This window comes from Scyliorhinus torazame, chromosome 1, assembly GCF_047496885.1.
Source record: "Scyliorhinus torazame isolate Kashiwa2021f chromosome 1, sScyTor2.1, whole genome shotgun sequence".
Taxonomy (NCBI): domain Eukaryota; kingdom Metazoa; phylum Chordata; class Chondrichthyes; order Carcharhiniformes; family Scyliorhinidae; genus Scyliorhinus; species Scyliorhinus torazame.
In genome coordinates, this window is record NC_092707.1 from 164,970,589 (window position 1) to 164,996,790 (window position 26,202).

The 26,202-nt window shown below is 47.7% G+C and overlaps 1 protein-coding gene across 1 annotated transcript; it reads right to left on the reverse strand.

Annotated features, from left to right (window-relative positions):
• tmem50a (transmembrane protein 50A) lies at positions 1-26,183 on the reverse strand. Its single transcript, XM_072501104.1, has 7 exons — positions 26,075-26,183; positions 14,631-14,730; positions 13,692-13,804; positions 7,325-7,392; positions 4,591-4,683; positions 3,161-3,221; positions 1-3,021 (listed from the first exon to the last, which is right to left on the reverse strand). Exons 2-7 carry the CDS (start codon positions 14,727-14,729, stop codon positions 2,976-2,978), a joined length of 480 nt encoding a protein of 159 aa, XP_072357205.1. The 5' UTR covers position 14,730; positions 26,075-26,183; the 3' UTR covers positions 1-2,975.
• Between the last annotated feature and the right edge of the window lie 19 nt (positions 26,184-26,202).

Sequence of the window (26,202 nt, forward strand, 5' to 3'; positions counted from 1 at the left end):
TATTTTTAAATGTATTTATTTATTGAACTGATTTTAATACTTAGCAATTTTGCAAATGTTACATTGCATGTACACTTCATTATTAAAAACACAAATGAAAAAATATTGATTACACAAAATAGCAAATCATTAAAATACATGATTGAGCCCCATGGCAGCTTTATCAAAGCAAGAGAAAGGTCATAAATGATAATTGTGCACTCAACTTTGCTTTACATGCCTGTGCAAAACTGAATTTACAAACTAATTATAAGAACATTTTTATGGGATTCTTTTGCACTAGTTTTTATTATCAGCAATGCAACAGTTACCGCACTGCATACAAAACATAATTACTAATTTAAAGATGCCACCATGGCTTATCACTGGAGTTTCCCAGTCATCAGCATCAAATATGTAGTTAGGTACAATTGATACAATAACCTTCATTTTAACTGATATAAAACTGTAATTACAATTAACAATTACTGCATTAACATTGCTCCCCTAAATCTGCCAATGTTCCTCTACTCAACCCATGTCATTTATTGCTACTTGCTTTTCCTATCCAGGCTAAATTCAATAATGGATTCAGACAGCCTGGGTTTGGCAGATCAGAAAAGGGACAGCATAAGAGAAAACCAGTCAAGTTAAAGAAGAACTCTCGGCACGATTCTTTGTCTTACAAGCCCTGAAATCTTTGATGCAACTTTGCAGTATCAACTAGCTCATCAAGATTGTTTAAACAAACAATAGGTTTCAAAGATGTTGAACAATGCAAAAATTTAACGCATTGTCATTTATGGGACCTTGTTTAATAAGACAAACATACAGCAATGCATCTACTCAAAATTTATTTCATTGGCTGTAAAGCTTCAAGACATCTTGAGGTTGTGAAAAACACCATACAAATTAAGAGTTAGTTTCATATCCAGGAACTTTATATTTAAAATACATTGATTGGGAATTTCCTACAAACTTCGACTGCAACAAATGGCGCATCTACATTAAAAGGCTGTTTTCCAGGGCAAGAATTGGTAGAAGAGATGGTGTGGGGCAAACTGGCTAACCTTATTCCAATTTGCTAGGACATGTATCAATCTGGTAAAAGTGCTCTTTACAGAACAAAACCTTCCAAAAAACTTAATATAGCTTGGTCTCTATTTAAAACAGCTTCAAGCACAGCTTTCTTGAAGTCATGCTAGTTTTGCGATATTCAGTTGTCAAGAAATCTAGGCATAGATGGGCCTGATATCTATCAGTGGTATCACTCATGATTCTCAGGCAAGCAGGACTATATGCAGCTTGCTTTCTGCAGTTTAGAATGGATTTTTTCCCCATTTCTTTTTGTTGTCACTTTCTTTGAATCCATTTTCCACACCCAGAGCGCTGTTGGTTCCTGGCACTAATACAGTACGAATCCCACTCTGTGCAATGTGCTCAGAGTGGCAAAGTCGTTCCACTGACTATCCCAGAAGGCATTTTCCGGTTATTCTAGAGGAGGGCCGAGGCAGGAATAAAGGTGTGCCATTAACAATAGCAGGAGACAGCAGCAAACAGGCAGCAAAAGAATGTAAAGAATGGACTTGGATTTGCAAATGAGATTGTGAAATGGGTGGATCACTTTACACATCTGGGATCACTGATCCACAAGTCATTGAAGCAAAGCAGAAATACAATGTGGAACTGTGCCAAAATGCCAAACAACGATGGGCAAGAGCAGAATAATAGAATCCCTACAGTGCAGAAGGAGGCTATTCAGCCCATCGAGTCTGCACCAACCCTCCAAAAGAGCACCTCAACACTCAGCCCACTCCCCCGCCCTATCCCCATAACCTGCCCTAACCTGTAGACACTAAGGGGCAATTTAGCATGGCCAATTCACCTAACCTGCACATCTTTGGACTGTGGGAAGAAACCGGAGCACCTGGAGGAAACCCACAGAGACACAGGGAGAACATGCCAACTCCATACAGACAATCACCCAAGGTCGGAATTGAACCCGGGTCCCTGGCACTGAGACAGCAGTGCTAACCACTATGCCACCGTGCCTGTACAATAGCTGCATCACTTAAATTCTCCAGTATGCGCTGGATACCTGGATCATCTCCCCAGCAACATTGCAAAGGTTAATGCAGCAAACCAGTGGAGTCATTGCCGCATTTACCAGTATGATGATGCCCTTATTTATCAGGTCAGAACACTCCTCCAAGTGTCAGAAATGCCAAAAGAAGTTCATCGCTGTTTGTAGCTGAGTCAAGCAGTCACATAACCCCTCCAGAGTATTCATTCTTTGTCCTCTGAAGACATGAGGACCCTCTAAATGACCACGAAGCACCAGACTCTTGGAACCGTGCAACTGGTCTTAGAACACATAGATCTTTTCTAGGACAACGAGAAATGGGGTTATGCGGTCCACCAAGCAATGCTACAAAGAATGAAGATTACAGGGCACAGAGATCATATCAGAGCCCACCAGAAGATCAGTGCATGCACACACAACATATAGAGAATAATAATTGAGCACTGTGTGAAACTGTGCCCACACCTGGTCCTACTTCTTCATGGGTCCATGGAACAGCAAGTTTGCTGCATTGCGTGCAAGTTCGTTTTACGGGAAATTGTGGGACAAGTTCACATTGGGGAGATTGGTGACAAAATCAGTGATTCTTGACATGGTTTGTCAGGAAATTCTGATCCATTTGTTTAAAAAAAAACGTTGTGATACTTCATCTACAATCCTCCATCATTTTGAATTCTGCTACTGCTAGGGGTAACAATTTAATCTGTTCTATTTTATTTATGTCACTCATCCTGACAATGTCCATTAATAAAAACCACACATCAAAGTCAGATACAAGTGACAAGCTCCGAAAGGAAAGTTGTAGAATAGTGGCAGCATGTAAACTCAACAGCAAAAGTTATTAACGAATTCAGCAAGACAGGTTGTATGAGAAAATACAAACTATGGTCAATACAATGCAATGCCTGGATATTTACTGCCACAGGTCTTCTGTACGTCCAAACTTGAAGACCAGCCCCCTACATGAAAGAGAAATTTCATCAGTAAAAAAAGTTAAAAGGTTTGTACTTCAGTTGCCAGTTGCTTAGAATTGTTTAGCATTTTAGTTTATCTTTACAAAAAAAGTTTCAGAGTACATTACCATTAATATATGCTTACCCAAAGAAGATAAACGCATTTTGGAAAAAGACAGCTATTCCAGGGTAAACATCTGGCTTTTCTAGAAAGGAGGGAAAAAGTCAAATAAAATAAACCATTAGTCCCTCACAGTAGATTTATTTCATATCGGATGATGGCAACGTTTCATTTAAAAAAAAAAAAATTTTAAACTTGTATTTATACAACATTTTTTTACATTGTCAGGATGTCCCAAAGCACTTGACAATGGAACAAGTTACTTCAGAATTGTACGGCAGAATGAATGCTCTCCCTGAAGCGGGTTTGGTGGCAGGGTGGGGGTGCAGGGTGGCAGGTGGGGACCCCGGTGCCTTCTCGTCTCTGTTTTGTTTAAGTCCAGGGTAGAATGGCTCATAGAAAGCCTTTGCACCTAATTGCGAATTACTTGCTCACTTAAGGGCCCCATCCCACTGCCGCTGGTATGGCAAATCTCTGTCGGATGGTTACAGGAAGCCAGAAAAGCTCAAGTCTGCAAAGGCTTCGAATGAAGTTTATCCAGTTTTGGATGAAGAATAAATGTCAGTCATGATACGGAGCCAAGGTGACACTCGAATAAATACACAAGAAAATAAATCTCTACTGTATTGATAAATAATGATGTTTTTTGGGTCTGCAAGAACTCCGTTTCCTCATCGTACCAAGACTAAGTTTAAATAAAAGGACTATTTCCCCCTTTTCAAAGTTACCATGAAGACAGTTAAGGGAAACCATTAAAATGCATTGCACTCAGAACTATCAAACGGAGATCAACATGATTTAATGGTGAACAGGGCAGCAATGTGGCACAGTGGTTAGCACTGCTGCCTCAGCGCCAGGGATCCGAGTTCAATACTGGCCTTGGGTGACTGTGTGGAATTTGCATGTTCTCCCCTTGGGTTTCCTCCAGGTGCTCCGGTTTCATCCCACAGTCCAAAGATGTGAGAGTTAGGTGGATTGGCCATGATAAATTGCCCCTCGGTGTGGTTACGGGGATAGGGTGGGGGTTTGGACCTAAGTGGGGTGCTCTTTCAGAGAATTGGTGCAGATCCGATGGGACAAATGGCCTCCTTCTGCACTGTATGATTCTATGATGGCCATTGTGAAGATTTTCTTTCTTGTCCCTGTATATTGTGTTGAAAAAGTATACCCTCTCCCATAATATGTGTTTTCCAAAGTCCTGTATAGTACTCTTACTATACAGTTACCCCAAATGCAATTTTAAAAAACATGCAAATATTTAATACTTAGGAAATGAACAAAACAATGATGAAGTCCAATCTTAAATCTTTAGGAAGCATTGACCGAAAGTGACCCAACAACACAAAAACTAGCAAGAAGTCACAGCCAATTACTTGGGTTTCTGCATCAGTCAGGCATGGGAGTAAAGTGAGTTGTAAAAAGGCAGACCAGAGGAATAACTTGTATTCACTTACGTGGCACAACATAACCACCAAAGAGGATCCACATGGATGCAATGAGAGATCCAAATGCCAACATAAAACCAATGAACAGCCAGATTCGAGCACCTGAAAAATAATTACTACTCATAAGGGCATGCTGATAATAACCCATCAGAATTTGATTAAAATATACAGTAGCAACTTCAGAATCACAGAAAAATACAGTGCAGAAAAGGCCCTTCGGCCCATCTGGTCTACACCGAAGCTGGTGACTAGTGGTGTGCCTCAGCGGTCTGTGCTGGGACCACAACTTTTCACAATATATATTAATTTTCACAGTAACTTCATTGCAGTGTTAATGTAAGCCTACTTGTGACAATAAAAAAAGATTAATGATCTGGAATAAGGAACTGAAGGCACTGTTGCTGAGTTTCCAGATGATACAAAGATCTGTAGAGGGACAGGTAGTATTGAGGAAGCAAAGGGGCTACAGAAGGATTTCGACAGGCTAGGAGAGTGGGTGATGAAGTGGCAGATGAAATACAATGTGGAAAAGTGTGAGGTTATGAACTTTGGAAGGAGGAATTTAGGCATAGACTATTTTCGAAATGGAGAAATGCTGAGGAAATCAGAAGCACAAAGGGACTTGGGAGTTCTTGTTCACGATTCTCTTAAGGTTAATGTGCAGGTTCAGTTAGGAAGGAAAATGCAATATTAGCATTCATGACAAAAGGGCTAGAATACAAGACCAGGGATGTACTTGAGGCTGTATAAGATTCTGGTCAAACCCCATTTGGAGTATCGTGAGCAGTTTTGGGCCCCGTATCTAAGGAAGGATGTGCTGGCCATGGAAAGGGTCCAGAGGAGGTTCACAAGAATGATCCCTAAAATGAACAGCTTGTCGTATGAGGAACGGTTGAGGACTCTGGGTCTGTACTCTTTGGAGCTTAGAAGGATGAGGGGGGGATCTTATTGAAACTTACAGGATACTGTGAGGCCTGGATAGAGTGGATGTGAAGAGAATGTTTCCACTTGTAGGAAAAACTAGAACCCGAGGACATGATCTCAGACTAAAGGGACGATCCTTTAAAACAAGAGATGAGGAGGAATTTCTTCAGCCAGAGGGTGGTGAATCTATGGAAATCTTTGCCGCAGAAGGCTGTGGAGGCCAAATCACGGAGTGTCTTTAAGACAGAGATAGATAGATTCTTGATTAATAAGGGGATCAGGGGTTATGGGGAGAAGGCATGAGAACGGGGATGAGAAAAATATCAGCCATGATTGAATGGCAGAGCAGACTCGATGGGGCGAGTCGCCTAAATCTGCTTCTATGTCTTATGGATCCCTGTCTTTATGAGATGGGGTGTGAGGTGCTCAAGGACCCCTTCATTGGTAAGCAGTGGCGTTGGGGGGAGATTTCGGGTGCCATGGTGGGAGGTTCAGAGATCAGGGCCTGCACCGGCAAGCAGAGCTCGTTTATGCAGGAAATAGGACTAAGTGTGGATAGGTGGGCCATTCCTTGCCCAGAAATGAAGTACAGTCTAATTTAATAGCAGGAGTGTTCTTGCCGCTTCTAGCGCCAGGAAACACCTGGCTAAATGTGCCCAATATAGGACTCTTATTTCCGTTAAATCGTGTCAATGGTTTTGTCAATTGTGTCAATACAAATAAGGATCCAAAGCACATGTGTGTTATATGCAGGGAAGTACTAGCAAATGAGAGGAAAAGTTTCAGATTTTGAAAGAGAGGTGGTGGGTGAAAAATTGTTTGAAGTTGAGACCCAGAGTTAGTTATTAGCTTACAAATTAAAAAAGACAACACTGCTGTTCCTGTGATACCACATTAAAAACACGCCAAGAACCCATGAGGCTGTCAGCATTCTGGAGTAGCATCTCCCAGGAGTGCCGGGTGCGGAGTAAAACAAGCATTTTGTTGCCTACATGTGCGAGGTTGGATTTTCCATTTTCATAAAGATGAAGACGGCACAAAGGAACTGGCTGAAGTCTGCATCTGATATGTGCATTGCCCTCTCCTCCTTTGAACCTGATCCAAGCGAGATCTTGAGGAACAAGCAGGCTCCCCTTTCGCATTAAAGGTAAGAAAACGTGGTGTGGATCGTGATGGGCGTCCGGCTTGGGTCCCGAAGTTCGGCTGTTTGGCAAACATGGTTCCCAGGAAACAGTTTGAAAAACACTGCTCTAATGGGCAGCAGAATCCAAAGAAAGATTGACATGGAAGAGCACACTTTCATTAGTTACAATCATGGTTGGGAGGTGATGCAGATGGGGGAATTGGGGAAACTGATGGAACAATTCACCAACTTTCTGGGCAGCGTGGTGGCGCCGAGGACCCGGGTTCAATCTCGGCCCCGGGTTACTCTCCCTGTGGACTTTGCACGTTCGCCCCGTGTCTGCATGGGTCTCACCCCCTACAACACAAAGATGTGCCGGGCAGGTGAATTGGCCATGCTAAATTGCCACTTAATTGGAAAAATTAAGAAATAAATAAATAAATTTCAAAAAATTAAAACAATTCACCAACTTTTTAAACTTTATTTACTTTTTCATTTGTCTACTTAGAAATGGATTCTGTTAAAGCAGATATCAAACCAAGAGGATTCAGACAGACAACTTGGTTACAAGGAATCATAACCCATAAATTGGAATAGAAACAAAATGTCAAACAGCCAAGAACAAAAATGAACACAAAACCACCTCAGTGATCACTTAATTTGCTTCATATTATTGATTAGAATGAAAATAAATACCTGTCTGGCCCATACAACCTTCACTATAACCATCTCCACGGACCTGTCCATTTGAAACAGCGTTTATCCTAAAAAAGAAAGACATTTTCAAGTAAAGCTTCATTGCAGTATCAGTCTCGGAGACGGTGGCTTAGTGGCAATGTCATTAATGCTCTGGAGTCATGGATTCAAAACCCACCACAGGAACTAGGGGAATTTAAATTCCATTAATAAAAATCTGGAATATAAAGCGAGTCACCATAATGGCGACCATAAAGCTACCATCGATTGTCGTTGAAACGCAGCTAGTTCTCTAATGCCTTTTAGGGAAGGAAATCTCCTATTCTTACCCAGTCAGACCTATATGTGACTCAAGACCCACAGCAACTGCACTCTGAAAATGGCCTGGCAAGCCACTCAGTTCAAGGGCAATTGGGGATGTGCAGCAAGCGTTAGCCTCGTCAGTGATACCCACATCCCAAGAAAGAATACATTTTTTAAAAAATGAATGACATTAAGAATTTATATAATTATACAGAGCTTTGGTGAGACATCACCTGGAGAACTGTTTTCAGTTTTGGTGTCCTTACTTAAGGAGTGATATACTGGCCACAGAGGTAGAGCATTAAAGGTCACCAATCTAATACCTGGGATAGTGGGATTGTCCTATGAGGAACAATGGAGGAGACTGGGCCTGTATTTTCTGGAGTTTAGAAGAATGAGAGGTGATCTTACTGAAGCATACAAAGTTATTACAGGGCTCGACAGGTCAGATGCAGGAAGGATATTTCCCCTGGTCGGGGCGGGTCTGGAACCAGAGGTCACAGTCTCAGAATAAGAGGTAGCCATTTGGGACCTAGGTGGGAAGGAATGTCTTCAGTCAGAGGGTGGTGAATCTATAGAATTCTCTACCTCCGAGGACTGGAGAGGTTCAATCGTCGAGTATGTTCAAAGTAGAGGTTGATAGATTTATAGATACAATGACAGCCAAGGGACATGGGGATAGTGCGGGAAGATAGCATTAAGGTAGAATATCAGCCATGATCTAATTAAATGGCAGAGCAGGCTCGAGGGGTCAAATGGCCTACTTCTGCTCCTGACTGGAATAGTCAGTCCTGGTGATGCAGACAATATGAGCATGAAAATGTCAGATCAGGATCAAATAGGCCACTGAAGTTTCAAACAGTCTGGTCAGCCCAGGAAAGTAGCCAAAGGTAGAATCGACTTGTGTGGTAGGGGTTGCAGATAATGGTTTCAGCGTTTTCAATGCTTAATTGAATGGAGTTTTAGCCCTGTGGTGGTATGTATTAGGGGTCATGTGGGACTGTGAAGCCATGATGCTATTGGCTGACAGATCCCGGGTCCTGGTTGGCTGTTGACTCCTGGCTCCACCCTGAAGGCGGAGTATAAGAACCTGAGCTTCTCCCCGCCGCTTCATTCTGTTGCTGAACTGCTGGGGACAAGTCTCGCTTAATAAAGCCTCATCGACTTCATCACTACTCGTCTCTCTCGTAAGTCATTCTGCGCTACAATTTATCAAGCGAGCTTAAAGGACTCTGGAGCTCCGGATCGCCCGGAATGCCTGCGGATCAGCCCCCATGCAGCGAACTCGGCAGCAGTATTTAAACACTGGCAAGCATGTTTTGAAGGCTACCTCCGAACGGCCCCCGGCCGGATCACAGAAGACCAGAAAATGCAGGTCCTGCATTCGAGGGTAAGCCCGGAAATTTACCCTCTCATAGAAGACTCAGAGGATTTCCCGACGGCGCTCGCATTACTGAAGAGCATCTACGTTCGCCCCGTGAACCAGGTCTACGCGCGCTACCAACTCGCAATGAGACGGCAAAGTCCCGGAGAATCGCTAGAAGAATTCTACGCCGCGCTGCTAATTTTGGGACGGGGCTGCAGCTGCCGTGAACGCGATCGAACACACGGACATGCTAATTCGCGATGCTTTTGTGGCAGGTATGAACTCTCCCCAAATCCGCCAAAGACTTTTAGAAAAAGAGTCGCTAGGACTCTCAGAGGCACGGGCCATTGCAGCTTCCCTAGATGTGGCCTCGCAAAACGCCCGAGCCTACGGCCCCGACCGCGCGGCAGCCCCTTGGGCTCCGTGGACCCCCGTCGCGACAAACCCCCCCCTCACAGGCTTGCGCGGTTAAAGCGCCAGACCATCCCGGGGGGGGGGCCCGCTGCTATTTCTGCGGGCAAGCGAAACACCCCCGGCAGCGTTGCCCAGCCCGCGCAGCTATTTGTAAAAGCTGCGGCAAGAAGGGCCATTACGCGGCTGTGTGCCGGTCCCGGGGGGTCGCCGCAATCCCCGGAGAAGAACGAGCCCAGCATAGCCCAAACGCTCCCCAGCCCCATGTGCGACCCGCGGGCGCCGCCATTTTGGGTCCCGGGCACCACGAGGGGCGGATGGGCGCCGCCATCTTGTGACCCCCCAGCCACTTGCGATTCATGGGGGTGGCCATTTTGTCCACCCCCGACTACGTGCGATCCATGGTGGTGGCTATTTTGTCCACCCCCGGCCGCGTGCGATTCATGGACGCCGCCATCTTGGATGACAACAAAGGACCCCAGCATCGACGGCTCCACGGGGTCCGAAGAAGACGCCGCGACACTACGACCACGACTGGCTTCGGTGACTCTGGATCAATCACGGCCCCGGACGCTCCAGACGACGACAACAACGGTGCTGATCAACGGACACGAGACATCATGCTTGATCGACTCCGGGAGCACCGAAAGTTTCATTCACCCAGACACGGTAAGACGCTGTTTTCTGACCATCCATCCAAGTACGCAAAAGATTTCCCTAGCTGCAGGATCCCACTCCGTAGAGATCAAAGGGTTCTGCATTGCGAACCTAACGGTGCAAGGGAGGGAGTTTAAAAACTACAGGCTCTACGTCCTCCCCCAACTCTGCGCGCCCACATTACTGGGATTAGATTTCCAGTGTAACCTGCAGAGCCTAACATTTCAATTCGGCGGCCCAATACCCCCACTCACTATCTGCGGCCTCGCAACTCTCAAGGTTGAACCGCCGTCCTTGTTTGCAAACCTCACCCCGGATTGCAAACCCGTCGCCACTAGGAGCAGACGGTACAGCGCCCAGGACCGGATATTTATTCGGTCTGAAGTCCAGCGGTTGCTGAAGGAAGGCATAATCCAGGCCAGCAATAGTCCCTGGAGAGCCCAGGTGGTAGTAGTAAAGACCGGGGAGAAGCAAAGGATGGTCATAGACTATAGCCAGACCATCAACAGGTACACACAGCTAGATGCGTACCCTCTCCCCCGCATATCCGACATGGTAAATCGGATTGCCCAGTATAAGGTTTTCTCCACCGTGGACCTCCAGTCCGCCTACCACCAGCTCCCCATCCGCCCAGGTGACCGCAAGTACACAGCCTTCGAGGCAGACGGGCGTCTATACCACTTCCTAAGGGTCCCATTTGGTGTCACGAACGGGGTCTCGGTCTTCCAACGGGAGATGGACCGAATGGTTGACCAGCACGGGTTGCAGGCCACGTTCCCGTATCTCGACAACGTAACCATCTGCGGCCACGATCAGCAGGACCACGACGCCAACCTCCAAAAATTTCTCCAGACCGCTAACGCCTTGAACCTCACATACAACGAGGAAAAGTGCGTTTTTAGCACAAACCGGTTGGCCATCCTGGGATACGTAGTGCGCAATGGGATAATAGGCCCCGACCCCGAACGCATGCGCCCCCTTATGGAATTTCCCCTCCCCCACTGCTCCAAAGCCCTGAAACGTTGCCTGGGGTTCTTTTCATACTATGCCCAGTGGGTCCCCCAGTATGCAGACAAGGCCCGCCCGCTAATACAGACCACTACCTTCCCCCTGTCGACAGAGGCTCGCCAGGCCTTCAGCCGCATCAAAGCGGATATCGCAAAGGCCACGATGCGCGCCATCGACGAGTCCCTCCCCTTCCAGGTCGAGAGCGACGCATCCGACGCAGCTCTGGCGGCCACCCTTAACCAAGCGGGCAGACCCGTGGCCTTTTTCTCCCGAACCCTCCACGCCTCAGAAATCCGCCACTCCTCAGTGGAAAAGGAAGCCCAAGCTCTAGTGGAAGCTGTGCGACATTGGAGGCATTACCTGGCCGGCAGGAGATTCACTCTCCTCACCGACCAACGGTCGGTAGCCTTCATGTTCGATAATGCACAGCGGGGCAAAATTAAAAATGACAAGATCTTCAGGTGGAGGATCGAGCTCTCCACCTTCAACTACGAGATCTTGTACCGTCCCGGAAAGCTGAACGAGCCGTCCGATGCCCTATCCCGCGGCACATGTGCCAACGCACAAATAGACCGTCTCCAAGCCCTCCACGAGGACCTCTGCCACCCGGGGGTCACTCGGTTCTACCGTTTCATAAAGTCCCGCAACCTCCCCTGCTCTGTGGAGGAGGTCCGTACAGTCACCAGGAACTGCCACATCTGCGCAGAGTGCAAACCGCACTTTTTCAGGCTGGATAGAGCGCACCTGATCAAGGCTTCCCGCCTCAGTTTGGATTTCAAAGGCCCCTCCCCTCCACCGACCGCAACGCATATTTCCTGAACGTGGTGGACGAGTACTCTCGTTTCCCCTTCGCCATCCCCTGCCCCGACATGACAGCGGCCACAGTCATTAAAGCCCTTGGCACCATATTCACACTGTTCGGTTGCCCCGCATATATCCATAGCGACAGGGGGTCCTCCTTCATGAGTGACGAGCTGCGCCAGTTCCTGCTCAGCAAGGGCATAGCCTCGAGCAGGATGACCAGCTACAACCCCCGGGGGAACGGGCAAGTAGAGAGGGAGAACGGCACGGTCTGGAAGACCATCCTGCTGGCCCTACGGTCCAGGGATCTCCCAGTTTCCCGGTGGCAGGAGGTACTCCCGGATGCTCTCCACTCCATCCGGTCGCTGCTGTGTACCACCACTAACCAAACGCCCCATGAGCGCCTCCTTGTCTTCCCCAGGAAGTCCTCCTCCGGAACGTCACTGCCGACCTGGCTGGCGGCCCCAGGACCCATCTTGCTCCGGAAACATGTGCGGGCGCACAAATCGGACCCGTTGGTCGAGAGGGTTCACCTTCTCCACGCGAACCCACAGTACGCCTACGTGGCGTACCCCGACGGCCGACAGGACACGGTCTCACTGCGGGACCTGGCGCCCGCCGGCAACACCCCCCCCCCCCCCCCCCCCGACACCGATCATCCCCTCCCTACCACCGGCGCACCCCGCGACCGCCCCCTTCCCGGGAGGATCGGTCCTCCTCCCGTGCCCGCCCAGGAGTGAAACAGGAACGAACACCGAAACGCTCCCGGAGACGACAACGCCTGAACAAGCACCTGCACCACCACCGGGGCTGAGGCGATCGACGAGGAAGACCAGACCGCCCGCTCGACTCGCGGCATCGGCGTGACACCAAGAATGTTGTTGGATTGTCACAAAAAAAAAAATTCTCTCTTACTAATATTGTAAATAGTTTCACAAACTTTGTACATAGCCCAGTGTAAGGCTAAAACTGTAGTAACATGCCCGAACTTTTCCTCCCAGGACCAGCCTTGTAAACCCCTACCACCATGCGAACCACAACCCCGCCGGGTTCCTTTTTAACAAGGGGTGAATGTGGTGGTATGTATTAGGGGTCATGTGGGACTGTGAAGCCGTGATGCTATTGGCTGACAGATCCCGGGTCCTGGTTGGCTGTTGACTCCTGGCTCCGCCCTGAAGGCGGAGTATAAGAACCTGAGCTTCTCCTCGCCACTTCATTCTGTTGCTGAACTGCTGGGGACATGTCTCGCTTAATAAAGCCTCATCGACTTCATCACTACTCGTCTCTCTCGTAAGTCATTGTGCGCTACAAGCCCATCCAGAATTTAATGATGGACAGCCAATATGAGAACAAAGAGACAGTGGGGAGGTTGAGAGAGGTGATAATGAGGTGTTGTTAGTATATATCAGGAATCTAATGTCAAATTTATAGATTGAGTTCAACGAGAGGCAACATATAGATCAGAAATAGGCCAGGCCTAGGAAAGGTACCTTCAGATCTCCAGAGGCAAAAAAAGCCATTGCAAGATATTCTCTGATTATGACTGACTAAAAATGGTACCAGGTGAAGATCATTCGGATGAACAGCAGAGAAGAGGCACGGAAGGAGGATAAATAGCAACTGGCTGTATGGTGGAGAAGAATGATGCGGGGGCGGGCGGGAAGAGTGAACCATGTCAAAGTCAGTGGATGTTAAATGTAACTTTGATTAGGACCATTGCAGTTCTGTGGCAAAGGCAGAAGAGGAATTACAGGAAAGATAAGGGTGGATCTGGGTGAGGCCACACCATGTTCAAGACTGTGAAAGCTCACCTATACTTACATGAGAAATGCAAGTGTTGCTATAACTCCACAGGTATGGTAGGAGTGGTTGAATTTGTCCATTTCAGGATACTTCACAGCAGCGTCAATGATAACCCACCAACCTGTGAAAAACTAGAGAAATAAAATGCTTCAAAATTCGATAAGTGGATGGTTAAGTTAAACTGAATATCCATTTTCTCTTATTTAGATTAGTGATTGGAGTTCCAAGTACAAACAAAATACTGTGGGATAATAAAGCAGAATAAGGCACAGAGAGAGTAAACCAACACAGACAGAGAAGCTCTCAGATTAAATTCCTCCTTTGTTTCAAGTTAGTTGCTCTAAGCCAGGGCAGCAATACCAATGTTACAATTTGCCTCAGTCGCAGAGGTTTGATTATACAATGACCTCTATATGAAATATATATGTTCAATATTGGGCAAGGATGGTATTAGGCTTCACTATGACCATCCCATTGTCGAACAGTCGGTGCTAAGGCTTACATATGAATATTAGCTTGAGTGAAGTACTAGAGGTCACCCAGAATCTATGCAATTGTACACTGCAAGCTATTAATGTCTTCAGGTGCGAAAGAGGGAAGACATTTAAGGGTGGAGGCAAAGAAAGATTTTTTGAAATAAAATATGGAGCGAGTAGGCTTCAAGCATTAGTCAACATACTGGACTCTGAACTAACCCAGTAAACACCTTGTGTTTTACTTCTAGCTCTACTCAGTTGTATCAACACAATCAGGTACATTAACTTCAGTGATGAAGGTGCTATTGAATTGTGGAATATAACAGAATAATTTAAACAGAACAAGATGCTCTAGAGCTTGGTTACATCAAATAATTAGTGCTTCTTCATCACATACAAATCTTGTACCTACTCTATTCCAAATTATCACTTCTATAATTATATTATAGAGAAAGTTAGTAAGATTTGTAGGGGTACATACCAACACGCCAGCAGCCATTGATGCAATGGCATTCCGTTTCTCACTCCAGTCAATACATTCACATTCTGGACATCTGATGCTATCTAAAAATCCCGACATCCTAGAAGCCAAAATAAAAGACAAAGTCATAAACATCAAATTTTTCTTTTTAAAAGAAAACATACACAGAGATGCAGACTTGAAGAAATTGCAGAATTAGAATGGTACAGCACAGCAGGTGCACATTCAGCCCCTTGAGCCTGTATTCATTCCTTTGAAGAGTACTCCAGTTAGAACCACTTCCTTGCTTTTCGCCATGTCACTGGAATCTTTTCACCTTTAAGCATATATCCAATTTCTTTCAGAAGGTTATTATTAAATCTCTATTATCTTATTAGGCACTGCATCCCAAAGTCTAACCACTTGCGCAAAAGCATTTTTCCTCATGTCGCCTCTGGTTCTTTTGACAATTCTCTAAAATTGGTGCCCTCTGATTGCAAACTCTTCAGCCATTGGACACACTTTATCTTCTCCATCTAAATCCTTCATAACTTATTTTAAAAAAACAGCTTTCAGCCTTCACTACTCAAAGAAGAACCCAGCTTCTTTAGTTTAACCACTGAACCGTAATCACTGATTCCTGGGGCATTCTAGTACATCTCTTTCATAAGGTGTCCAAGGTTTCTGGTCCTTTCTACACTATACTCCAGTTTGATTTGATTTTGATTTAATTTATTGTCACATGTACCGAAGTACAGTGAAAAGTATTTTTCTGCGGCTGAGGGAACGTACACAGTACGTACATAGTAGGCAAAGGAATAATCACCAGAGAGCATTGACAAATGGTACATCGACAAACAGTGATTGGTTACAGTGCGGAACAAGGGGCCAAACAAAGCAAATACATGAGCAAGAGCAGAATAGGGCGTCGTGTTCTTACAGGGAACAGATCAGTTGGGGTGAACTAGTGTTTAAATAGATTTAGCATAACTTCCTGGCTTTTGTACCCTGTGCCTCTATTTATAAAGCCCAGGACCATATATATTTCATTAAGTTAATAAAGTAATTTGTAGTAAATAAAGTGATAACCCTTTGACAAAGAATTATCTGGACTTGAAACATTAGCTCTCTTCTCTCCCTACAGATGCTGCCAGACCTGCTGAGATTTTCCAGCATTTTCTTTTTGGAAAGTAATTTGTAAAATTGATTGAGCCTCAATATATTAAATCTGAGGGAGAAGACAGAGGCTGAGATTTTCCACTCCCCCCCCGCAGGACAAAGTTTTAAATCGAAAGGATGGCTGTCAATGTATTACCATGCTTTGGTAAATAAATTGTTAAACTAATTGCATTGTTAAAGACAGGCAATGATCATTGGCTCAAACTCCCAAAGAATATAAATGATCATAGCTAGGACTGTTAGCTGTATGAAGAATAAACTTGCTGAAGATAAAAGACAAGCTGCTGTATTATTCCTCCACCATAAACTATTACTGATCTGAATAAAGACCATATTAAATTGTGCTGAACTATTCAAAAGTAAACCTAACGACAAACAATAGGGAATATTTGGAATGATAAAAAAACAGTATTGTCAATCCTTAATGATAAAGACTTGTGTAGTTAATCAACCAGGTCAAGAAATGAGGTAAGAGAGCACATCAAGCTAAATGAAAAAGGTGAACAAAAATGCAAGGAAAAGCAGAAGTCCAGCAGACTGGGAGAGTTAAAAAAAGCAACATTAGGATATGAAAAATGTAGGAGACATAAAAAAAAAAGAGTATGAAAAAATTGTAAAGCTAACAGCAACATTAAAAAAATTATTCACAAAGAATGGTAAAAGGGAACGATAACAAGATTATAATGGAGAAGAAGAAAATGCCAGACCATTTATTGAGGAGTACTTTATGTCCATTTTCACAGCAGAGGAAAAGGGCAAATTACTAGTGACATAAAAAAATCCTAAAAACAATACAAGTGGTGGCACGGTGGCTAGACCAGCACCAGGGACCCGGGTTTGATTCCAGACTTGGGTTACTGTCTGTCTGTGTGGAGTTTGCACATACTCCCAGTGTCTGTATGGGATTCCTTCAGGTGCTCCGGTTTCCTCCCACAGTCCAAAGATGTGCAGGATAGGCGGATGGGCTATCCTACAAATTGTCCCTAGTGTCCAATGATGTTCAGATTAGGTGGGGTTATGGGGATAGAGTGGGGGAGCGGGCCCTGGGAGGGTGCTCTCTCAGAGGGTCAGTGTAGACTTGATGGGGTGAATGGCCTCCTTCTGCACTGTAGGGATTTTATGAGGAAGTTAATTAAAGACTAAAAATGGTACCTGGGAAAATAATTGGACTCAAGATAGACCATCACCCAGTACCCCAATTGTTTAGAGTAGATCATATCTGATTAATTGAACTGACATTTTTTTAAAGAGGTTACGAGAATGCATATTGGAGTTTGTACATGGACTTCCAGAAATTTGTTATGGCTCCATAAAAGAAATTAGCAAAAATAAGATCACATGGAATTGGAGATAATTTTGTGATATAGGTTGCAAGATAGAAAACAAGAGTCAGGATGACAGGTCCACTTTCTGATTTGTGGGATGCTGCCAGATAGAACCTTGGCTCCTCACCATACATTAATGACTTGAATAAAGGAAAGGAGTTGTGTATCCAAGTTTGCAGGTGACAATAAAGGGGCACAGTGAGAAGAGTGGATGTGAGGAGGAAGTTTCAAAGGGATGTACATTATGTAAGATGGAAGTGAATGTGCAGAATTGAGTTCAAAACAAACAGTCATGTCTTCTGAATGATGACATACTTGAAGCAGTGGAGAAGTAAAGGGATTTAGGTGATCATGTATGTGAAATCATAAAGCCAATGCACAAATCCAAAAAGTAAGAATCTAGGAAGTTTTTTTTTAAAGAAATATTTTTATTAAAATTTTTACATATTTTCAACAACCCCCCCCCTTACAGAAAAAAGAAAAACAAAGAACACATAAATAAACATCTTACAACTACATCACAAATTCCCCCAATATACAAACCCCCATTAAGCAATAATAAACACAGTAGAAAACACAAAGTACACCCCCCCCCCCTCCTCTGGGTTGCTGCTGCTGCTGACCACCTCCTAACACCCCGCTAGAAAGTCTAGGAACGGTTGCCACCGCCTGAAGAACCCTTGCACAGACCCTCTCAAGGCAAATTTTACCCTCTCCAATTTAATGAACCCTGCCATGTCGCTGATCCAGGCTTCCACACTCGGGGGCCTCGCATCCTTCCACTGCAGCAGAATCCTCCGCCGGGCTACCAGGGACGCAAAGGCCAGAATACCGGCCTCTTTCGCCTCCTGCACTCCCGGCTCGTCCGATATCCCAAATAGTGCTAACCCCCAGCTCGGCTTAACCTGGGTGTTCACCACCTTAGACATCGTCCTCGCAATACCCCTCCAGACCCATCCAGCGCTGGGCATGCCCAGAACATATGGGTATGATTTGCTGGGCTCCCCAAGCACCTCCCACACCTGTCTTCCACCCCAAAGAACCTGCTCAGCCTCGCCCCTGTCATATGCGCTCTGTGAAGAACCTTAAATTGTATCAGGCTAAGCCTGGCGCAAGAGGGGGAAGAATTAACCCTACCCAGGGCGTCCGCCCACGTACCCTCGTCTATCTCCTTCACAAGCTCCTCCTTTAGCTCCTCCACCGAGGTCTCCTCCTCCTCCTGCATCTCCTGGTAGATCGCCGAGACCCTGCCCTCTCCAACCCCCCCCCCCCCCCCCCCCCCCCCCCCCGAGAGCACCCTATCCTGGATCCAGAGTGCTGGAAGCAGCGGGAACTCCCTCACCTGTCGTCTTACAAACGCCCTTACCTGCATGTACCTGAAGGCATTTCCGAGGGGAAGCTCGAATTTTTCCTCCAGCGCCCCAAGGCTCGCAAACGTCCCATCTAAAAACAGGTCCCCCATCCTTCTAATTCCTGCCCTGTGCCAGCTCAGGAACCCTCCATCCATTCTCCCCGGGATGAACCGATGGTTCTCCCGGATCGGGGACCAAACCGAAGCCTCTGCCTCACCCCCGTGGCGCCTCCACTGCCCCCAAATTTTCAAAGTCACCGCCACCACCGGACTCGTGGTGTACCTAGTCGGCGGTAGCGGCACTGTCACTAGTGCTCCCAAACTCGTGCCCACACAGGACGCCATCTCCAGCCTCTTCCACGCCGCCCCCTCCCCCTCCATTACCCACTTGCGTATCATTGCCACATTGGCAGCCCAGTAATACCCACACAGATTAGGTAACGCTAACCCTCCTCTGCCCCTACTCCGCTCCAGAAACACCCTTCTCACCCTCGGGGTCGTTTTTGCCCACACAAATCCCATGATACTCCTACTGATCCGCTTAAAAAAGGCCTTAGGGATCAGGATGGGGAGGCACTGGAATATAAAAAGGAATCTCGGGAGCACCGTCATCTTCACCGACTGTACCCTACCCACCAAGGAGAGTGGCAGCATATCCCACCTTTTAAACTCCTCCTCCATCTGCTCCACCAGCCTCGTCAAGTTGAGCTTGTGTAGGGCCCCCCAGCTCCTGGCCACCTGGATCCCCAGATACCGAAAACTCCTTTCCGCCCTCTTCAGCGGAAGCTCGTCTATCCCCCCTCCCCTGGGTGTACCACGAAGAGCTCACTCTTCCCCATGTTGAGCTTATACCCGGAAAAGTCCCCAAACTCCCTGAGGATCCGCATCATCCCCGGCATCCCCCCCACTGGTCCGCCACATACAGTAACAGGTCATCGGCATACAACAAAACCCGGTGTTCCGCCGCCCCCCCCCCCGGACCAGCCCCTTCCAGTTCCTGGACTCCCTTAGAGCCACAGCCAAAGGCTCAATTGCCAATGCAAATAGCAAGGGGGATAGGAGGCACCCCTGTCTCGTCCCCCGGTACAGCCGAAAGTATCCTGACCTCCTCCGATTCGTGGTCACACTCGCCACCGGGGCTTCGTAAAGTAGCCTAACCCAACTAATGAACTCCTCGCCGAACCCAAACCTCCTCAACACTTCCCAGAGGTACCCCCACTCCACCCTATCGAAGGCCTTCTCCACATCCATCGCCGCCACTATCTCTGCCTCCCCCTCCACTGTAAGCATCATGATTACGTGAAGGAGCCTCCGCACATTGGTGTTCAGCTGCCTTCCCTTAACAAAACCCGTCTGGTCCTCGTGAATCACCCCGAGACACAGTTCTCAATTCTGGTAGCCAACACCTTTGTTAACAGCTTCGCGTCCACGTTGAGGAGAGTGATTGGCCGATGCGACCCACACTGTAATGGGTCCTTGTCCCGCTACAAGATCAGCGAGATTAGCGCCCTGGACATCGTCGGGGGTAGGGCTTCCCCCTCCCTCGCCTCATTGAAAGTCCTCACTAATAGAGGGCCCAGCAGGTCCATGTACCTCCAGTAAAATTCCACCGGGAACCCATCTGGCCTCGGTGCCTTCCCCGCCTGCATACTCCCCAGCCCCTTAGTCAGCTCCTCCAGCCCTACCAGTGCCCCAAGCCCAGCCACCTGCTCTTCCTCCACCCTCGGTAACCTCAGTTGATCCAAAAATCGACGCATCCCTCCCTCCTCCGTCGGGGGCTCAGACCTATACAGCCCCTCATAAAAGTCTCTAAATACCCCATTTATTCCCACCGCACTCCGCACCGTGTTCCCCCCTTTATCCCTAACACCCCCAATCTCCCTCGCTGCCTCCCGCTTCCGAAGCTGGTGTGCCAACATCCGGCTAGCCTTCTCCGCGTACTCATTCACCGCCCCTTGCGCTTTCCTCCATTGCACCTCTGCCTTCTTGGTGGTCAACAGGTCGAACCCGGCCTGGAGGCTTCGTCGCTCCTTGAGTAGTCCCTCCACGGGGACCTCTGCATACCTCCTATCCACCCTTAAAATCTCTGCCACCAATCTCTCCCTCTCTCTCCTCTCCTTCTTCTCCTTGTGGGCCCTAGTGGAGATTAGCTCTCCCCTAATCACCGCCCTCAGCGCCTCCCAGACCACCCCCACCTGCACCTCCCCATTATCGTTACCCTCAGGTGCCACAGCGGGCGTGGTCCCTCTCCTCCCCTAGCTCCAGCTCCACCCAATGCGGGGCATGGTCTGAGATGGCTATGGCCGAATACTCCGTGCCCTCCACCCTCGGAATTAGTGCCCTACTCATAATGAAGAAGTCTATCCAGGAGTAGGCTTTATGGATGTGGGAAAAAAAAGAAAATTCCCTGGCCCCCGGCCTGACAAACCTCCATGGGTCCACTCCTCCCATCTGGTCCATAAACCCACTCAGCATCTTGGCTGCCGCCGGCCTCTTACCCATCCTAGACCTGGAGCAGTCCAATGCTGGATCCAGTACCGTGTTGAAGTCCCCCCCCATTATCAAGCTCCCTGCCTCCAGGTCTGGAATCTGGCCCAACATGCGCCGCATAAATCCGGCATCGTCCCAATTTGGGGCATATACATTCACTGATACCACCCGCACCCCCTGCAGCTTAACATTCACCATCACATACCTACCTCCATTGTCTGCCACGATGTTCAGCGCCTCAAACGACACCCGCTTCCCCACCAAAATCGCCACCCCTCGATTCTTTGCGTCCAACCCAGAGTGGAAAACCTGCCCTACCCACCCCTTTCTCAGCCTAACCGGATCTGCCACCCTCAAATACGTCTCCTGGAGCATAACCACATCTGCCTTCAGTCCCTTCAGGTGTACGAACATCCGGGCCCTCTTGACCGGCCCGTTCAGGCCTCTCGCATTCCAAGTTATCAGCCGGATCAGGGGGCTTCCCGCTTCACCCCCCTCCGGCCGATTAGCCATCCCCTTTTCTCAGCCAGCCACGTGCCCGCGCCTCCCGCACTCTCCATTCCCCCCAGCGGCAGACCCCCGGCCCGACTCTCTCTCCAAGCTCCAACTCACCGTTGGCCAATGCAGCAGCAACCCAGTTCCCCCCGACCGCGCCCCCCCCCCCCCTCCCCAGCTGCATTGCTCCCCCCATAGCACTCCCGTAAGTCAGCTGCCTCCTGCTGACCCCGGCCACTCCATCGATCCCCCAGTGTAGTAGTCCCCCCCCCTGTCCATCAGCGGGCACTCCTCTCCAACACCCCCCCCCCCCCGCCTCCTTCCTTCCCTAGCGCGGGAAAAAGCCCGCGCTTTCCATCAGACCGGCCCCACCCTCTCTGGCACATCTCCCTTTTGCGGCCTAATCCCAGCTCCCCCACCTCGGGCCTCCCATCTCCCCTCCCCCCAACGGGGTCCCGTCCTTCCAACCACCGACACCCACACTCTCACAAAACCTCCCCTTCGAACCAATTCACCCTACCCCACCCAGCACCCAAGGAAACAATACAGAACGGAACAGAACATCCCCCAAAGCACAGTAACCACAGTAGCCCCCCCGCGACCTGCCCTCACAACCGACCCTCAGTCCGTGTCCAACTTTTCGGTCTGAATAAAGGTCCACGCCTCCTCCGGCGTCTCAAAGCAATGGTGCTGGTCATTAAACGTGACCCACAGTTGCGCCGGCTGCAGCATACCGAATTTCACCCCCTTCCGATGCAGAACCGCCTTAGCCCGATTGTACCCGGCCCACTTCTTGGCCACCTCCGCGCTCCAGTCCTAGTATATACGGACCTCTGCATTCTCCCACCTGCTGCTCCGCTCCTTTTTTGCCCATCTTAGGACACACTCCCTGTCCACCAAGCGGTGGAACCGCACCAATACCGCCCGCGGCGGCTCGTTAGACTTGGGCCTCCTCGCCAGGACTCGGTGGGCCCCATCCAGCTCCTGGGGCCTCGGGAAGGCACCCACGCCCATCAACGTGTTCAGCATCGTGACCACATATGCTCCAGCATCCGACCGCTCCACTCCCTCCGGGAGACCCAGAATCCACAGATTCTTCCTCCTCGACCGATTCTCCATGTCCTCGAACTTCTCCTGCCATTTCTTATGCAGCGCCTCATGCGCCTCCACCTTCATTGCCAGGCCCAATATCTCGTCCTCATTCTCCGAGGCCTTCTGCCGCACCTCCCGGATCGCCGCCCCTTGGGCCTTCTGGGTCTCGACCAGCTTGTCGATCGAAGCCTTTATCGGCTCCAGCAGCTCTGCTTTCAATTCAGTGAAGCAGCGCTTGAGAAACTCCTGCTGCTCTTGCGCCCACGCTGCCTGGTCTCCACCCGCCGCCATCTTGGCTTTCCTCCCCCGCACTTTTCGCTGCACCAGAATTACTTTTTTCACCGCTCCACTCCTGGTCCAATTCATACAGTGCCGGGGAAATCATACTGTCACCTTCCCACACTGGGAACCGTCGAACAAATGCCGCTGGGGCCCCTCAAAAGAGCCCAAAAGTCAGTTTCTGGCGGGAGCTGCCGAACGTGCGACTTAGCTCAGCATAGCCGCAACCGGAAATCCAGAATCTAGGAAGTTAATCCACACTTGGAGTATAGTGTTTAATTCTGGTCGCCACACTACCAGAAGGATGTGGAGGCTTTAGAGAGGATGCAGAAGAGATTTACCAGGATGTTGCCTGGTATGGAGGGCATTAGCTATGAGGAGTGGTTGAATAAACTTGGTTTGTTCTCACTGGAACGACGGAGGTTGAGCGGCGACCTAATAGAGGTCTACTAAATTATGAGGGGCATAGACAGAGTGGATAGTCAGAGGTTTTTTCCCAGGGTAGAGGGGTCAAAGGTTTAAGGTGCGAGGGGCAAGGTTCAGAGATGTACGAGGCAAGTTTTTTTTTTTTTACACAGAGGGTAGTGGGTGCCTGGAACTCGCTGCCGGAGGAGGTGGTGGAAGCAGGGACGATAGTGACATTTAAGGGGCATCTTGACAAATACATGAATAGGATGTGAAGAGGGATACGGACCCAGGAAGTGTGGAAGATTTTAGTTTAGACGGGCAACATGGTCGGCACAGGCTTGGAGGGCCGAAGGGCCTGTTCCTGTGCTGTACTTTTCTTTGTTCTAGGACCAATGGAACATTCAACTTGATTTCAAATTGAAGAAAAGTGAAGTTTGAGTTATATAATCTTGACCAAATCAAACTTGGGCACTGAACCTCTTTAAAATGATTAAATACTTGATAAAGGAAAAAGGGTAGATCTTGAGAAACTGTTGGGGCCATCCAGAATAAGAGGGCATAATCTTAAAATTAAAGCTAGAGCATTTAGGAATAAAATCTGGAACTATCTTTCCACAAAGATTGTAGTGGATATCTGGAATTTGTTCTCTAAAATTTTGTGAATGCTGGGTCAATTCATAGAATCATAGAAGTTTACAGCATGGAAACAGGCCCTTCGGCCCAACCAGTCCATGCCGCCCAGTTTTGACCATTAAGCCAGTCCCAGTTGCCCGCAATTGAAATAGGACTGATCTTTCAGTCATGTGCATTAACAAATAATGCCACTGCAGTATAAACAATCACAAAATGGAAAACATTACAGATGTAAATACTAAGACATTGTCTCATTGATGCATCATATTTTTAAAGAAAGAACTTGCACATCAAGTACCATAATGGCTAGCTGAATGACTGTTGGGAAAGGAGTTATTCAGGGCCAAATTCTCTCCACAGCCCCAACTTAAATTCAGCCCATAGCATCTCCTTTCAAAACCACAGCAGGCCATACCACTTGAAAAAAAAAAAGAGAATAAAAGGACATGGGGAAAGAGGGAAATAAAGGATAGGAAAAGTAGACAGGATAGAAAAAACAACAACAAACTTGCATTTAAATGGCATAATTAATATTGAAAAATATCTCAAGTACTTCAGAAGCACTCAAAAATAGCCAAGTGATAGGAGATACTAAGAGGGATGGCCAAAACTCGGTAAGCGCTGGGTTCTAAGGAGAACCTCAAAGGCGAGAGAAATGGAAGCAGCAAGATTTGGCAAATTCCACAGTCGAGAGCCCAAATGATAAAAGTACAGCCACCAATGGGTTGGTGCAGGCATAATGTACAAATGAAAGGAATCAGAGAATGGCTCCAGGGCTTGCAAGAGAGACTGTAGGACTGAAGTAGGTTACACAAATAGGAAAGCTCAAGGAAATGAAGGGGTTAAACACACATCAAAATTTTAAACCAGTGGTATTGGAAGACTGGAAGTCAATGTAGTCAAACAAAGACAGGAGTAGGGTGCTAACAGTGTCTTCAATGAGCTAATTTGTACAGGAAGTATAGAATAAGGTGCTAGAGGGAATTGGAATAGTGAACATAGAACATACAGTGCAGGAGGCCATTCGGCCCATCGAGTCTGCACCAGCCCACTTAAGCCCTCACTTCCACCCTATCCCCGTAACCCAATAACCCCTCCTAACCTTTTTGGACACTAAGGGCAATTTAGCATGGCCAATCCACCTGACCTGCACGTCTTTGGACTGTGGGAGGAAACCGGAGCACCCGGAGAAAACCCACGCAGACACGGGGAGAACGTGCAGACTCCGCACAGACAGTGACCCAGCGGGGAATCGAACCTGGGACCCTGGTGCTGTGAAGCCACAGTGCTGCCCAATTTGAAGAAATCTGGGACATGACAAAAACCACAAATGAGGTTTTCTGTGACAGATGGGCTAAGGGAGGGATAGATCGGTCATATTACATAGAATATATGAGATCATAATCTCAGCTAAGGATTGGGCAGGATGGTAGGATTGTAGCAGTTGTGTTTCAGCAAGAGACAGAGGCCAGGGGGAAATCAGTGATAGGATATAGGGTTTAGTGGAAACACACAGGTGATAGAGTGACTATGCTTTATGGTCAATTCAACAGATCAACTGGTTGAGATTATAAAAATGAGTAGTTTAAATGCAGTAATGGTTGTGCAATAGTTTGGTGTCACTGAAGGAGTCAGAACAATTCTGGCATTCCAGCATATTTTAAAAGGTACGTACTGCACTTAAAATAAATCAATACCAACTTCCTCCACTTCAGATCAATACTCCTAAATGTAGTGAAATAACTGCAACCTTAACTTAATGTAAACCACAAGTGTAGTCAATAAGAAAGGTTTAATATTTGCTTTAACAACTACCAGTACCCACTTGCCCATTCTTTGAAGATGAAATAAATTAATGGCAACCACATCACTGGAGCATGTAAAAGTGGTCACCGAATTTTACTGAGACGCGCCTGAAAAGTGAACGGCTAGGCCCTGCAGTATTCTCGGGATTTATAGTCCTGCAGGACTTCCCCCTCCTTCCCTCAGGCTGAAAATCCAGCCTCCAGAAAACTACATCTCCCACTCCGGGAGGGATGGATGTGCGCATGCTCGCTCCACAGCTGCGCCGACCTTTTAATTCTATAGCAACAGCTCAGTACATCGCCCGTGCACAACAAGAACGGCTCGCACACCGTTTACTGAGATAAACAGGGCGAAATGAACATTTCTACACTTAAGGGAGGCAACCGATCGAAGAAACGAATCCATACTTGCTCGGTCACCGATAAACACGACAGCAAAACAAAGCACAATCCTCCCTCGGCAGCGAGCTGGGAATGCGCGTGCGCGTTCGGGTCATCATGTGATTGTCTAGTGACGTCAGGACGTGTGACGCACA

Coding starts and splice junctions, on each gene's coding strand:
- tmem50a (XM_072501104.1), bottom strand. CDS start 14,729: ATGTCGGGATTTTTAGATAGCATCAGATGTCCAGAATGTGAATGTATT. Junction 13,805..14,630: donor CAATGGCTGCTGGCGTGTTG/GTATGTACCCCT, acceptor TTATTTCTCTAG/TTTTTCACAGGTTGGTGGGT. Junction 7,393..13,691: donor GCAACACTTGCATTTCTCAT/GTAAGTATAGGT, acceptor TTTCTTTTTTAG/GATAAACGCTGTTTCAAATG.